This window comes from Rhinatrema bivittatum, chromosome 7, assembly GCF_901001135.1.
Source record: "Rhinatrema bivittatum chromosome 7, aRhiBiv1.1, whole genome shotgun sequence".
Classification (NCBI taxonomy): Eukaryota; Metazoa; Chordata; class Amphibia; order Gymnophiona; family Rhinatrematidae; genus Rhinatrema; species Rhinatrema bivittatum.
The window spans coordinates 2,291,799-2,307,086 of NC_042621.1; the positions used below are offsets into that span (position 1 = coordinate 2,291,799).

Consider the following 15,288-nt stretch of genomic DNA (forward strand, 5'->3'; position numbering starts at 1 on the left):
GATCTCGTTTTGAAATCTCCAAACGACCTATTTTTAGAAACATTATCTAAACGCAGATGCACTGCAGTCTTACGGGATCCCAAGTTCAACTTCACATTCCCTGCTAAAAATGGCAGCAGCAGGAAAACGAATCCAAGTCTGTCTATAACGAGGACAGTTATTAGCCCTGGAAGCAGAAATAACCTTGTTGGAGCCAGAGGTGACTGGAGAGAACAGACCTTCACCTGGTCTGAGTGCACAGCAAATCCTGTTGGGAGCTGTCATTCCGAGGGCTGATTTCAGCCTTGCCCTGCTCTCTCCCCCGGGCACTGCGGCCACTGCCCAGCTTCTCTCTCCCAGGTAAGTCCCTTGCCTTCCTTCTGTCAGCCACCTACCCCTCCGGGATCTCTCCTAATCACTGCTATGGCTGCCTTCAGGGCGCAATTCCCTTCCCATCCTGATGGAGGATGAGGTCACAGAACGGGGCAATTACTCCGACCCTGTTAACCTTTGTAATGACCTGCTGCCAATTTCTTACCAAGGTGCTTTTTAAAAAAAGAATCATCAGGGGGGCCCTCTTCCAGCTACATATTCACCAGGAGGGAGACTCTCTTCACGAGATAGCCCCCCTCCTCCAGCCCAGGCCTAATTCTTTCTTCCCAGGGCATTTGCAATGGTTCACACTTTGGTGATTAGCGTAAGAAGTGGACTTTCTGTGCTCCTTGGGAATCTTCTCTAAACTGAGCCCGGGAGAGAAGGTTCCCGGTGGCTGCCTGAAGTCTCCTTTGACCTGGGCTGGTCCACCTGTCTCATGGGACCGCAGGCAGTGAGGTGCAAGGGCTGGTGGCAGCCTCACGAGAGAGCACAGCTAGCATGGAACAGGTTGGCAGGAAATGGTTATTTATCCATTCAAAGAATTCTAGGACTAAGGGACACTCGATAAAAACAAATTTAGGGACCTTTGTTCTCGGTTTTTATTTTATTTTTCCTAAAAATTTCAATGTGATAAGCAGTGGGAAAATTGCTTTTTAACTGATTTTTCTCTTGTGTGTTATAACAAAGTAATTTTTCCTCTGATTTATTTTTTTTTTATCATCACATTAAAATTCCCTGCACAAATAAATTAAAAACTGAAAATGAAGGTCTCCTCACTTAAGAAAGGATTTCTTCAGCCAATGAGTAGTTTATTGGTGGAATCTGTTGCCAGCAGATGTGGTGAAAGACAGGAGGACAGGTCCATTAACAATTATTAGCTACGTGGATTTGGGGTTTGCTTGGGGCTGGTGCTTCCATTAAGCAAACTAGGTGGTTGCCTAGAGTGCCAAAATGTTTTTTTGGGGGGGGGGGGTGGCAAACTCCAACCAGCGTGAAGCCCAAAGGAGTGATGTGCCAGAGCCAATGCTGCCAAAGAAGGGAGCGCCATTCTGGAGCCACTGCCACCGGTGGGAGGCATCACTGCGCCGTTCTGGAGCCACTGCCACCGGTGGGAGGCATCACTGCGCCGTTCTGGAGCCACTGCCACCGGTGGGAGGCAGCACTGTGCCGTTCTGGAGCCACTGCCACCGGTAGGAGGCAGTACTGCGCCGTTCTGGACTGGAGCCACTGCCACTGGTGGGAGGCAGCACTGTGCCATTCTGGAGCCACTGCTAGGAGGCAGCCCTGCGCCGTTCTGGAGCCACTGCCACTGCTAGGAGGCAGCACTGTGCCGTTCTGGAGCCACTGCCACCGGTAGGAGGCAGCACTGTGCCGTTCTAGAGCCACTGCCACTGGTAGGAGGCAGCACTGCGCCGTTCTGGAGCCACTGCTGGGAGGCAGCACTGCGCCGTTCTGGAGCCACTGCTAGGAGGCAGCACTGTGCTGTTCTGGAGCCACTGCCACCGGTGGGAGGCATCACTGCGCCGTTCTGGAGCCACTGCCACCGGTAGGAGGCAGTACTGCGCCGTTCTGGACTGGAGCCACTGCCACTGGTGGGAGGCATCACTGCGCCGTTCTGGAGCCACTGCCACCGGTGGGAGGCATCACTGCGCCGTTTTGGAGCCACTGCCACCGGTAGGAGGCAGTACTGCGCCGTTCTGGACTGGAGCCACTGCCACTGGTGGGAGGCAGCACTGTGCCATTCTGGAGCCACTGCTAGGAGGCAGCCCTGCGCCGTTCTGGAGCCACTGCCACCGGTAGGAGGCAGCACTGTGCCGTTCTGGAGCCACTGCCACTGGTAGGAGGCAGCACTGCGCCGTTCTGGAGCCACTGCTAGGAGGCAGCACTATGCCGTTCTGGAGCCACTGCCACCGGTAGGAGGCAGCACTGTGCCATTCTGGAGCCACTGCCACTGCTAGGAGGGAGCACTGTGCCCGAGCTGACACAGATAAATAACTTGGGAGGAGATGTGTGTGACCCAAAAGTTTGCCTAGGGCGCCAAGTACTCTTGCACTGGCCCTGGTTTTGCCACCGCTTACTTCTGGAGGTGAGGAACACAGAGTTAATTTCCCACATCTGGATCTTCCAGGTACTTTTCAAGTGACTCTGACTGGCTGCTGTTGAGAGACGGGATGCTGGGCTCAGTGGACCATTGGTCTGAGCCATGGGCTGAAGCCTTCACCATTGGCTATACTCAAATGTAGACTAATTTGGTCCTTTTATGCAGCTGTTACCATGCTAGTGTCACCCTATGGGCCTTTGAGAAAGAGCTCAGAGGATGTTGCACTTTCTATGGTATGGAATAAACCACCACCTTAGATTTATATGTGGGCCCCTCTCCTTTATCTCAACAAATCTTGTGAAACCCTTTGACACTCTTTTCTCCTGTTGTATCACACTTGTGTTTTTTGTTTTTTTTAATCTTAAACTGGAATCCAGCAGCAGCTTATCTAAGGAGCCAGGGGCAGTGAGTCACTTGGCCAGAAAACCTCAGGGCTGTTTCTTTTCCTCTCAACTCCTCCTGCCGCCTGACCCTGAAGGATGTTAGGAGGTGTCATGTCATGTCAGGAGCATTTCCCCCGCTCTTGGAGAGGAGGGGGTGGATGGATGGGGGGGGAAGGCTTTATTCTTGCCAAGAATAACAGCAGACTCCAGCAGGTCGGCACAGGAAGAAGGGGAGGGGGCTGGGGACTGATTTGTGGGCAGGCGGTCTGAGAGCCAGAATGGCTTTTATTCAGGAGGCCTCCGGAGATGCATAACATTTGCACAAAAAAAAAAAAAAAAAAATCCTTTCCACTCACTAAAGCACATTTTTGTTTAACTTTCAAGATATGTCTTTCTAATTTTTTTTTTAGACACTTTCACTTGAAATCCTATAGTTTTCCTTTTCCTGCTTTGCTCTTGCATTTATTTATTTTTGCATTGCATTTTTTCCAAAATAATTGAAAGAAAATAATTAGAAAATAAATGCTAATGTAGCAAACATGTGGCAGTCAGCCAACAGGCTCGACTTGGTTCCACAACCTGGCTGGTATCCTTAGCCCTGGACACTGCGTGTCCAACTCCAGGGGCAGAGGGATTCATGGGAAACAGAAATTAGGCAGATAAAAAAATGAATTAGTGGCCAGGCACTAGTGCCAATAGCTGACAACATGAGTACATTCTGCAGCGTCCCCTTCCTGACCTTGTGGAACAGCATCATGACCTCAGTAATGGAAATGTATTCCCCCCCAGCAGTCTGTAGTGACTTCCGGAAGGAATATTGCCCTCACCCTTTGCAGGCAAAATAGTCCTCTGGTCCTTCCCATTGGTGGTCTTTATTTCCCACATAGTGCTGTATCTGTGTGTATTCAATTCTCAAAAAAAAAAAAAATTAGGATTACTTTAGAAAAGAAAATGCGGCCCATATGATCTCTGAATTCTGTAATGACTTTTTTAAACTTATTCATTTTCCTAATGGTATTGGTTTCAAATTAACCAAGTGCAAACAGTGAAGCTAAATCCAGCTGCTGCTGTTATTCTAGGGCTGCTGTTGCAGGTTAATGGGTGCATGTAGTGGGGGTCCTGCGAGGAGGGGAGTTTTCTCCGGTCTTCGGGCAGGCTGTCTTTGCACCTGCCCTACAACACCCTTTTTCTTATCCAGTTTATTCAGATCCATTTTGGAAGTGAAATATTAAACCAGGCATAAGAAGTGGCTGTTTAGACTCACTTTGGAGACAAGTACCAGGGCCAGTGCTGCACATCCCCCATGTGGAGACATCGGGGTTGCTCCTGGCTAGGTTGGGGTTGAGGATGCTGCAGAAGCAGCATTCACATCCCCAGGAGGGTAATAGGGGGAACCCAACTCCTAACAGAAGGGCAACATCCAGGGGCCAGATGTAGGTTCCAGAAGGAGGCCCTGGTGCATGGCCCCTAGCCAGATGCTGTCACCACAAGTACCAGAACTTTCTCCTTCAAACCAGTGCTTTAGAGATTCTTTCCATCCCAAGGATTTCTTTTTAGAACTGAAGCCTCTTTTTCATATCAAACTACAGTCATCAAAGTATATTTTGGTGAGTAGCCAATGCTCCACCTTTTGAGATGGGTTCTTCCTGGCAGCCACACTGGCACCACTTGGGAGGAGAGATGGGGGCCAGGCTGCAAGTGTCCCCGGTGCAGTCAGCCAGGAATAACCTCAGAAGGCGGCGTGGGGCTCTGGGACACCATGCACTATTTATTGCTTCACCATAAACAGGGAGACTCTTAGTACTGGAAAACACACCCAGTCCCTGAAGTACAGTCCAATGTACCTGTGTAAGCACCCCCTTTCTTGCCTAATGCGACCTACTTTCTGATCCTTAATATCTTTTCTTACCTGTCATCATATTTTATTTATCATGACGACTTATGTCAAAATATGATGTGCTCTTTGTTGGGGAGGAGTTGAGAGTCGCTGTGGCAGAGAATGCAAGGTTTCCTTTAGCTGGCTAAAGGCAGTGATTGTATTTTGCTAATTCTGGATGGCTCATGGGGCCTGAGCACAGCATTAGAGTCCAGGTTACTAGTTCACATGAGATAGTGGTCCCAGGCCCGTTTTTCAGGGGCCCACAGGAGAAGCCTTCACCTCATCGCTCCTACAAAATTCCTCTGAATCTGTAAATTCCTTTGCACACTTTGTTTACTGACTTGCGACAAGGACACAGCGGAAGAGAGAGTGTAAAATATTAGTTTTCTTTAGTTGGCAGCAGTGGATGACAGCAGATTAAGACCAATCAAGTCACCCAGGCTGCCCAGTAATTTTGGTCTATACTGCTAAGGCTGCCAGCCATAGAAGCTTGACTAATTGTAGGATAACCCTGCTTATCGGTCGTTCTGGTTCCTTCTCTGTAATAACAAGTAGATGAATGTACAAGATCCCATGCTTAATCCAACACCACTCCCAGTTCCCATGTTTTACCACCAAGCTTGTTTAAGAATTTAAAGAGCTACAAAAACTAGTGAGGCTATTACCTGGCTACCTGTAACCCCCCCCTGGACTCACTGGCCACCACCAACTGCTGGTATTGACCCATTTGGTTTATGGGGCGTTGTAGCCTGCTTGTTCCCACCTGGTTATCCTAGCTTGTGCTTATCTGTATCTTGTTTTCTCCACATCACCTCTCCCCTTGCCTCTGCTCTCCAGGAAATGACGGGTAGGCTGTGCGCAATAATATGATCTCCTCGCTTTATTCTTACCCCCGTCCTCTAGGTCTGTCCCAGGCGTGCTTGAAGTCTGTCACAGTGCCGGTTTTCACCTCTTCAGGCATTTACCACCGTCTCACTAAAGAAGTATTGGTTTCATAATTGCTTGTAACCTTCCTTGCTGCACCTTCAGATCAGGACCCCTGTTCCTTTAGTGTCCAGCTCTACGTAACGTTTCAGCATCCCATACTTTATTGAAGCCTGTCAATGATAATTTTCATCTTTCTATCATCTCTCACCATTCCTTCTTTTCTCCAGTCGTATAATATGTCTTAAGCCTCTTTGTAGAGCTTGTGTTGCAGGCCTTATATGATTTTCATATAAGGCCTTTTTTGAACTGCTTCCACCACTAAGTTGTCTTTACGAAGGTATTTATAAGGGTGCCACATCTGCATCATTAAAGTGATTTTCCCACCTTTAACTATAGTCATTGGGTTCCACTTTTTTTTATTTTAAATATAATATAATGCCACTATTTTATTGCGCTCCTATCTCCTGTGGCCAATGTGATATGTGTTCATAAACCATCCAAGGAGATCAATGGCAGCATCCCATTACCGGTTAGTATTTATAAGAAACATCATACCGATTGTAATTCATCTAATGTGATCTACCTCATACAGTGTCCTTGCCCCCCTACTGTATATTGGATGGACATCCAGAGCAGTTAAAATTCGCCTTTGGGAGCATCGGAGCGGCTTGCGCTGTCAAAACTTAGAAGCCCCTATGGTGAAGCATTGTTTACGATTTGAACATCTCTTTGAACATCTGAAATGGACAATTTTGGAAATAATTCAACAATCCAAACAGGGAGGAGAAACAAGTTCACTTTTAAATTATAAGGAACAACGGTGGATCTATACCATATCATCTCAACCCCCGTATGGGATGAATGACAGTATTGAGTGGATGACGTCAGCTTGAAACAAACTGACGGCCATTGGTTCCATACAGATAGACTGTGATTCGCTGAAAGTCAATTCTAAGTAGGGGTATAAAGGGTGGATTCCTTGGAAACGCTCATGGCCACGTGTAGAATGTGGGTGAAATAATTGGCATACAGACACATAGGTAATGGGGTCTGTATATTAAAGAACGCTTGGGAAAGGGTGCTAAAAGTTTTTAATATTTATATGCTTTTTCCCTAGTGGTTGGTCAATGCATGTTTAAGGCCCCTGAGGAAGGTCGCGAAACGCGAGCCGTGTCGGGCCGTGTGCTATGAAACCAGCTCAAAGTGTGTTTGTGGAAGCACTGCAATTCTTGAGATAAGAGGTTTTTTTATTTCTCTAATAGAGCGCAATAAAATAGTGGCATTATATTATGTTTAAAATCAAAAAAGTGGAACCCAATGATTATAGTTAAAGGTGGTAAAATCACTTTAATGATGCAGATATGGCACCCTTATAAATAAGTGAATGGGGTTTTGCTTGTCACACGGCATAAAAATAACACCTGTATATATGAGGTAATTCCACTTTTTATATTTAAGTTTCCGGAGTGTGTGGGTTTTTCATTACATTGAGTTATCAGATCTACCATACAATATTTCAGTTTTTGAATATTGCATTTACAAAGGTATGGCATCCAAAACTGACCACAACTCAAGCTGGTGCCTCATTTTTGACCAATACAAGGGCAATATTACCTCCTTTTTTTCTGCTGCTGATACCTCTGCCACTAGCATTCCCTGATGCTTCATTACTTGATTGCTACTTTCAGGTCATAAGAGATAAGTACTCCTAGATCTCTCTCTCTCTTTTTTTTTTTTTTTTAGTTTCCAGATCTTGTTCTTCCAATTGATACATGACTAATTGTGAGGGCTGGTTTGCTGCGTGGTTTGAACAGGATAGGAGGACAACTGTCCTTACTGGTGGAGTAACCAGATTCAAAGCATATTAAAAGAGCTACAGAGCTGATTAAAATACTTAAAAAAAAAATAAATTAAAAATACTTAGCCACCAAGAATAGGGAACACAAATTCTCTCTGGGCTACAGGGAGTGGGAGTAGAGAAGAAATCAATTGTAAGAGCATAATTCTCTATGTAAAGACAAACTTCAAAAGCATCCAGCTGATGAACATTTGATATGTTGATGCAGTACTACTGCGCCTAAGGAAGAACTACAGGAAATGGATTACGCACATACAACCTGTAAGATCTAGAAAATGAGTTAGAATACCAAGAAGTCATAAATTATGATACCCAGTTAAAAGAATACACAGACATATGTATGCAGCACTACCCTTAGGTGGGTTTTGCACATGCCCCAAGCTTTCTCTATAGATCCCAGTGAAATGGATCCCTGCACGGCTGAGGGGCTCACTTGGGTGTGAGTGTACCAGGAGTACTTTTAGTTAAACTGGACAGTCAAAAAGCCTAAACAGAATGAAACAAATAATCTTAAAAGAATAACAAATACCATGAAAATATTTGCCGATGGAGCAAAACTGGCACAAATGAAGGAAAGGAATACAAATATTGAGGTGGCTGGATCCCAGAAGATGGAAAATGTCTAACAGACGTAAAATGGAGAGTTGAGAAAGCTAAAAATGATTTTGGGACTGCGAGTTTCTTGGGAGGAATTCAGATTTAAGGCTAGAGAACGGCTCCTGAACACAGACGCCTCAATGGTAAGATGCAGAAGTGAAACGAACTTAGATTCGAGAGATCAGAAAGGAAATACAGCATCTGATGCCTGGTGTTAGAAAAGAGTTCTGAAGATTAGCTGGAAGGACACGAGCTCCAAGAAAGGGCCCATGAGATGATGGGAGGTGGAAGTCCAGGCCAAAAGGAAAGTACCATTTGCTGGCTTTGTACTCAGAATTTCTCGTGGCAAATTAATTTAATACTGAAGGGTGGGATAGAGGGCAGCCGAGAGAGCGAGGGAAGCAGAGAGCAGTCTGCGGGTATATATATATATATATAAAGTCAATTTGGAAACACAGGCAAACCCGAGGAAAGCTGAGCACGAGAAGGGATGCACCAAAGCTGCCAACCTGTGTCCCAGATGGCGCTGAATTCTCTGTGCCCATTATTCCTGAGTGGGCAGTGTCAGGTGACAGGGACAGCTGGGCTTTGCAGCTGGATGGAAAAAGCTTGCCTCCCTGCTTAGGGGGGAGTGACAGGTGGGTGCGGGATTTGGAAACTGCCTTCAAGCATTCTTCTGTTTTCCTTGCTAATAGGTCTGCCCAGGAAAGACACGGGGCAGATTCCGAGTCAGCAGGGAAAAGTAATCGGCACTCTCGCCACCTTTCTCCCTCCCGTGATAAGTGGAGCCCTGTTTGGGATTCAAGACCTCAGGCCTAGGTGCATCCCATTTGCTTGCTGCCAAGTGTTGAAACATTTTGACAACTTTTGCTGCTGAAGGCACTCATGCCAGTTGTGACATGGTAAATCAGGGCACCGCTGTGCTGATCCTCATCAAACTCAGCACCGCGGGCAAAATATCACACTGAGGCAGGAAAAGTAGGAATGCAGGGCAAACAGCTGAAAAGTGCACTAGGGTCCAGAGATTTGTAAGTGAGAGGAAGGGGGCAGCCATATTAAAAGGCGCACCTCTTTTATTTAAAACGCATTAATATATATATATATATATTTTAATTAAATATTCTCAGGAGGAAGGCCAAAATGTATTGAGCAATCTGGCTAGCAGGGCTGCCTTAAATCTCCCTGCTCCCCGCGGGGTACAGTGGCCTCTTTGGTTTCACACCTACGCAGCCTGCCGTCTCCCTTTCACTGGACGTTAATATTGATGAGTGACCCCTGGTTAGCAGTTTGCGCCGATGACAGATGCCCTTGACAGGCAGCGCTCCTTTCAGGACAGTCAGTGATTCCGCCGATGGGGGTGGAAGGAGCGCTGCTCCAGGCAGCTACCTTACACTGCCAGGGGCAAGCGAACACTTAAGATGTTATCTTTTATCTGGGAGGAGGTCACGGTGCAGCTCAGAGGAAGGATGGGCGCCTCCTGTAAACCGCGTTCAGTTTCACATCGCGCACCTCCTGGCTTGAAGTTTGGACGGAGGGAGGGTGAGTGGAAAACTCTTACTTGCTTAAGACATTAGGATTGTTTTAGAGATGGGAACAGAGGGGAAAAAAAAACCCCCAACCGAAACTGAGGATCCTACATCCTCTCCTTAGCCCTGCGGTTGATCAGATTGTGAGAACAGTCAAGCCGGAGAATAATAAATAGCAACGTATTGGATGCTCTCTGAGAGTTGGGCGTGCAGGGGCACGCCCCCTGCTGGCTTTTAGGTATCACTGCAGCCTCAGCCTCCAACCAGTAAGAGGGGGCCTGAATGCCAGGAGGCAGCAGGTCATAAAAAGCAACGTGTTTTATTTGTTGGAGTAAGCAGTGCGATTGCCGTGTTAGTTGACTTGAATGCACTGAAATAAACATTCACAAACAAAACTAATATAAGCTAGCACCTTTTTATTGGATTAACCCAATACATTTCTTGACTTGCGTTCCACATTCCCTTCCAGTTTTCAGAGCAGCAGAAAGCAGTATCAGCTTCAGCAAGGTAACCAAGAAATGTTTCAAGTTAGTCCAATTAAAAGGCCTCTCCTATATTGTTTAATCTTTATTTCTATGCATTTCCCATTCTGCTACAGTTTACTTTCCTGTATATAGTGCTATCTAGTAGTGCTAGCCTCCTACATTAAAGACCTTGTCGTTTTACAAAGGTCACCCTTGTGTTTCTTCATGTTTGTTTGGTGAAAAATGTTTTGATTTTTTCACTGTTTTTCCTGTTCTGTTTTGCATACTTCCTTCATTTGTCTAATAAGCTCTTTGAGGAAGGGGATTCTCCTACCTGTTGCACTTAGACTTGTACTAAGCATTCAATTTACTTCCTGTAAAGGCTTATTTAGGGTCACTAAAGAAAAAAAAAAGTGTGAAGGCCCTTTCCTGGATGATTTTTCTATTGAAATGGGCATCTCTCCTTTGCTTTGACAGACAAACTAACATCCAGTCCCATTTCCCCTGCTTCACCCTCACCTCCCAGTCTGGCCCTTGCTGCCTTAGGATCCTAGCTTTCCAAGGAATTTTATTTATACCAACTTTTCTATCCTGCTGCTCCTAGGGGTGAGGGAGAATTCACAATGTGAAAGAAAGCGGACAGTATGTTCTACGACCCTGAAGATCCTCATCCTTCCCTTAAATTCCAGCTCTTTTAAACTTTGGATATATTTTGTATATTGTATGTATTTTCTTCAGTTAGATTAAGCTAAGGCCTTTTACTGGTAGCTCAAGGCAGTTATATTATATACAGCGCAAGTATTTTCTTGTCCGCAGAGACCTCACAATCTAAGGACGTGATTTACTGATTTTTTTGTGTCTACTGGAAAAAATGTTTAGCAAATGAGACATTGAGTTTGTAGCTGAAACAATGGAGTGACCTGATGTCCACAGTTACATAAAGAGCCCTCCACAAGATTTCAAGCCTGACCTATAAGAAGAAAAAAAAAAAAAGCTACATGAAAAACTCTGGCCAGCAATATTTTTTTCCTGGTTGATGAAATAAATATTCCATTTAAACCAGAAAACTCTTTAAAAAAAAACAGTACAAAAGCCATGGTTTCAATGTTAGTCCCCACAATACACAAATTTAATGTGCTTGTTTGAAATCTTGTTATACAGTTTCTGACTCGGAACAGCTGGAAAGAATAAGTATACAGTCAGTGATTTCCTACTAAACTATTGGAACAGGATGATTTGAGAGCATGGACTACCCAATTGTAAAACAAGTCTGAGACTAAATTCTGCTCTTTGCACTCCCATACCATTGACACAATACTCCAAAAAAAAAATAAAAAATCTAAGGCCAGCGTTTGTACAGGAACCAGCTACTAATTATTAAAGAGAGAGGGCATGGTATAAGCAGAGGAGCACTTTGTTACGCTATTTAGTTAACTAGGCCAGCATCTAATTACTTTCTATATTAAAACGTAGCTTTGATTATTTGACTTTGACTGTGCACTTGCTGCGTTTGCCTCAGAAAACGTTTGGTGTGTGGGGCACTTCCAGTATAGCAAGACTGATTGAGACCCCTCCTCCCCCAATCCCCAGGGTGGAGCCAATCTACTTTCACTTCTAAGATCTCACAAGGGCCGGCACTTGATTATTAACTTTGTGAATTTTTTTATTTCTTTACTCATTAATTCTTGTTTTTGCATTATATTTTTATTTTTCTATTGCATATTTATGCACCAACTCCCGCAAAGTACCAGTGGTACATATTAGCGAGTAATAGGTTGCAGAAATAGTAAAGTACCCTGCTACCCCCACAGGGGCGGGAAGTTTCAAATCTACCAATGCTGCTTAAAATACCAAGGTCGTCCCTGTCCTAGCTTTGCCGCTTCCCCTTCTGGTATTACCCCTTTTTGGCCCAAAATAAGTCAACTTGTTTTTTTTTTTTCCCCGCACAGGTTGAGCTGCACGGAGTCCTGTGCCGAGGGTCCGATCCGCCAGCAACACAGACGGGGACATGGGGAGAAGAGGCTCGTGCACTCCCCCCTCCCCCGGCTTCTAACAGGGGCAGTCGCAGGCTGTGGCTGAGAGGAAGAGGCTGCAGCCGATGGGAGGGATAGGGGGCGGGAGGGATAGGGGGGCTGGCGCCAGCTCCACCTCTGCAGGGGAAGCCCAGGCTGCACACAACGCCGGAGCCCCTGATCCCAAACAAACAGCCGCAGGAGGACTTGGAAAAGTTGTATTTTGGGCAGCCCAAGGCTCCGTCCCCTCCTCCTCCTGCCCCGCTCCCTTCCATTCCGGGCGATCACCGAGGATGGGACTTTGTACGGACTTTGGGGATTTTCTGTAGAAGGAGAAGACACCGCCCCCTCCTCCCCCCCCCCCCCAAATCTCTCAAACAGCTCCATGTGCTCATAGAAAGCGAGCGAGCGAGCGAGCATGAGCGAGCCGGAGAGCGCCCCGATGTCCCGCAAGCAGCGGCTCATGGCCGCCATCGCGCCCGGCGAGGAGCCGCCGCCGCCGCCGCCGCTGCACTGCTTCATCTGCGGCGGGGCCATGAGCCGGGGCCGGGAGCTGCGGCTGCACGTGCGGCGGCCGGGGCCGGGCGCCACGGGGAGCCCGCCGCCGCCCTTCTTCCCCTTCCTGCAGCAGCAGGAGCCGGCGCCGGGCGCCCGGGAGCCGGGCCCGGAGGGCTGCGTGACGGCCTGCGCCGTGTGCCAGCGCTTCCTGGCCGAGCAGTGGGGGGCCTTCGAGCGCAGCCGCACGCCGCTGGACAAGCGCATGTACTGGCTGAAGCGGCCGCACCGCGGCGGCGGCGACCCCCGCCGGGCCGCCCCCGACTGGAACCGCAGCCCCAGCCCGGGGCCGCCCGACTCCGACCTCTCCTCCCTCTCCGACCAGGACCCGCCCGCCGGCAGCAGCAGCCCGAGCGGCTCGGAGCGGAGCCGCCGCCGCCCCCCGGGGGCCTTCTCGGACGAGGACAGCGAGATCCACCTCAGCAGCGACGAGGAGCGGGACGAGAGCCGGCGGGCGCCGCTCTGCTACGTCTGTGGCCGCCAGCTGGCCCCGGGCCGCCGCCGCCTCGTCCACGTGCAGAAGCAGGAGCGGCCCGGCGGCGGCCCGCGGCCCTTCTTCCCCTTCCTCTGGCTGCACGAGCCTCCCCCGGGGGCCCTGCCCATCAGTCCGGCCGGCGGCGCGCTGCTCTGCCCCGGCTGCGCCTCCTCGCTCCTGGGCCAGTGGCAGGGCTTCCAGGCGGCCGGCGTGCCCGTCCCGCAGCGCCTCTACGCGGTGCCCCGGAGGAGCGACGGCCAGGGCCCTCCCGACGCCTGCTACCTGTGCGGCCAGGACTGTGGCCCGGGCGGCCGGCTCATCGCCTCCCAGCTGCCGCACGGCCGCGCCCCGGCCATCGCCATGCACTTCCCCTTCCTGGGCTCGCTGCCCCTGCCCCCGGAGGCCCGGGCTCTGAGTGAGCGGGGGGAGGCCCGCTGCTGCAGCCGCTGCTCCGGGGTGCTGGAGGACGTCTGGGCCGCCTACCGAGCCGGCCAGAGCGAGGAGCTCATTGCCTCGCCCCGCTTCTTCCTGGGCCGCTACCAGCAGCTGTTCGGCCCCGTCTCCGATCCAGGCGCCGCCGCCGCGGGCCAGGGCCCCATCTGCTACATCTGCGGGGCCGAGCTGGCGGCGGGCGAAGGGGGGCAGCTGAGCGTCCGGCCCCCCAGCCGCCGCGGAGATCCGGAGCCCTTCTTCCCCTTCCTCGCCTCCTACCCGCCCGCCCTGCGGGCCCGGCCCCCGGACTCGGCGGGCTCCGTGGTCGCCTGCGCCCTCTGCTCCCAGGACCTTCTGGCCCAGTGGTGCCGGCAGGAAGCGGGGGGCGGCCCGCGGTCCTGCCCGCCCTGGGCCCGGCGCTACAAGCTGCAAACCTTCGTCTGCTTCTTCTGCCGGCAGGAGCGCGAGAGGCGCCTGGGCTTGAAGGCGGTGCGGGTGGCGCGGCTCCCCGTCTTCCTGCACGGCCCCCGGGTGCCCGACACGCTGCTGGCCGACGACGGGAAGGAGCTGATCGTGGGGGCGTGCGCGGACTGCAGGGCGGCGCTGCGGAGCGGCGAGAAGGTGGCCCAGGGCGGACTCTCGGCGAGCTCCTCGCCCACCGCTGCTAGCCACAAGGTAAGGCGCGCGGGCGGGCGGAAGCAGGCGACGGGAAGGAGCCTCGGCAACGTGCTTCGGGGTTTGGCTCCTAACCCTCCCCACCCCTTTCCTTTCCGCGGCAACTCCCGGGCGGGAGGGCGGCTTCATCCCCCCTCCCAGCGGAAAAGCCCTTCGCGCGCCCAGGCCCGGGCGGGGAGGTTCCTTTGGCGGTGCGCATGCGCCTGGCGGCAGTCCGGCCGCCGGGGAGCGATTGCGGGTGCCTGAGCGCGTGGCTCCGAGGCTCTTTCCCGGGACGTCTCTTACGCGGCTAAGAGTGAGCGCAGAGAGTCGCGCAGTGAGTGCTGGTAGGGAGCCACGGGGTGGGGGGGATCTTTAGCACCGGGGAACTGTGAAGCTGCTCCCTGTTCACGAAAAATGTTTCCTGTTTGTATGTCACGCCTGCCTTTAGAGCTTTTCTTTATTTGTATTAAACGAGCAAAGAACTTGAGGCTGGAAGTGGACAGGACGGGACGGGATAGCCTTCAACTTGCTGCAGAGGTGGCAGGTGCTGCCTTTCGAAAGCCGGCTTCAAAATCTCAGGTTGTCTTTGCTTAGTTTCACCCCTTGATATTGTTTCTTAGCAGTTAGGTAGGCAGCTTGCATTATTTCACCCCCTGTCGTTTTTAAATCTGCTTCTGAGTTTACTTGTTTGTGCATTTTGTGTTCATACTTTTCACGTGGGGTTTATGATAAAGAGCAGGAAGAAACTTACATTCCTGGGTAGCAATCCTGGACCTGATGCCTAATGATCCCACAGCGAATCTGTATAAATTAGAGACCCGGGTTACCGAAATGTATGTATTTATAAATAGATATAGCTGTAGACTGGAGACCAAAGAACTCTTATCAGGCATGAATGCTAGATGTAGTATACTTGGATTTCAGTATGGCCTCAGAGCAGCCTGGGGGTGCATCCAGAGGTGAGAAGGTGGTCTAGAAACTGAGCAATAGACAGGAGAGGGTAGTGAAAAATGGAGTTCACCCAAGAAAAGTGGGAGGGGAGCCATGAGGGTCATGCTTGAGGGTTCA

The 15,288-nt window shown here is 50.0% G+C and overlaps 1 protein-coding gene across 5 annotated transcripts in view; it reads left to right on the forward strand.

Moving 5' to 3' along the window:
• The first annotated feature begins 229 nt into the window (after positions 1-229).
• GSE1 (Gse1 coiled-coil protein) overlaps positions 230-15,288 on the forward strand; it is a 378,777-nt gene continuing 363,718 nt past the window's right edge. Inside the window, exon 1 of one of the 5 annotated variants that reach the window (XM_029608057.1) lies at positions 230-339. Coding sequence is in view for 2 of the 5 variants with exons in the window: in XM_029608051.1 (XP_029463911.1) it covers positions 12,520-14,238 (1,719 nt within the window). In the remaining 3 variants the exon portion in view is untranslated. Of the gene's footprint in view, positions 340-12,123; positions 14,239-14,433; positions 14,565-15,288 lie in introns of those variants that run through there. The other 4 variants (XM_029608051.1, XM_029608052.1, XM_029608056.1 and 1 more) reach the window with 4 other exon arrangements.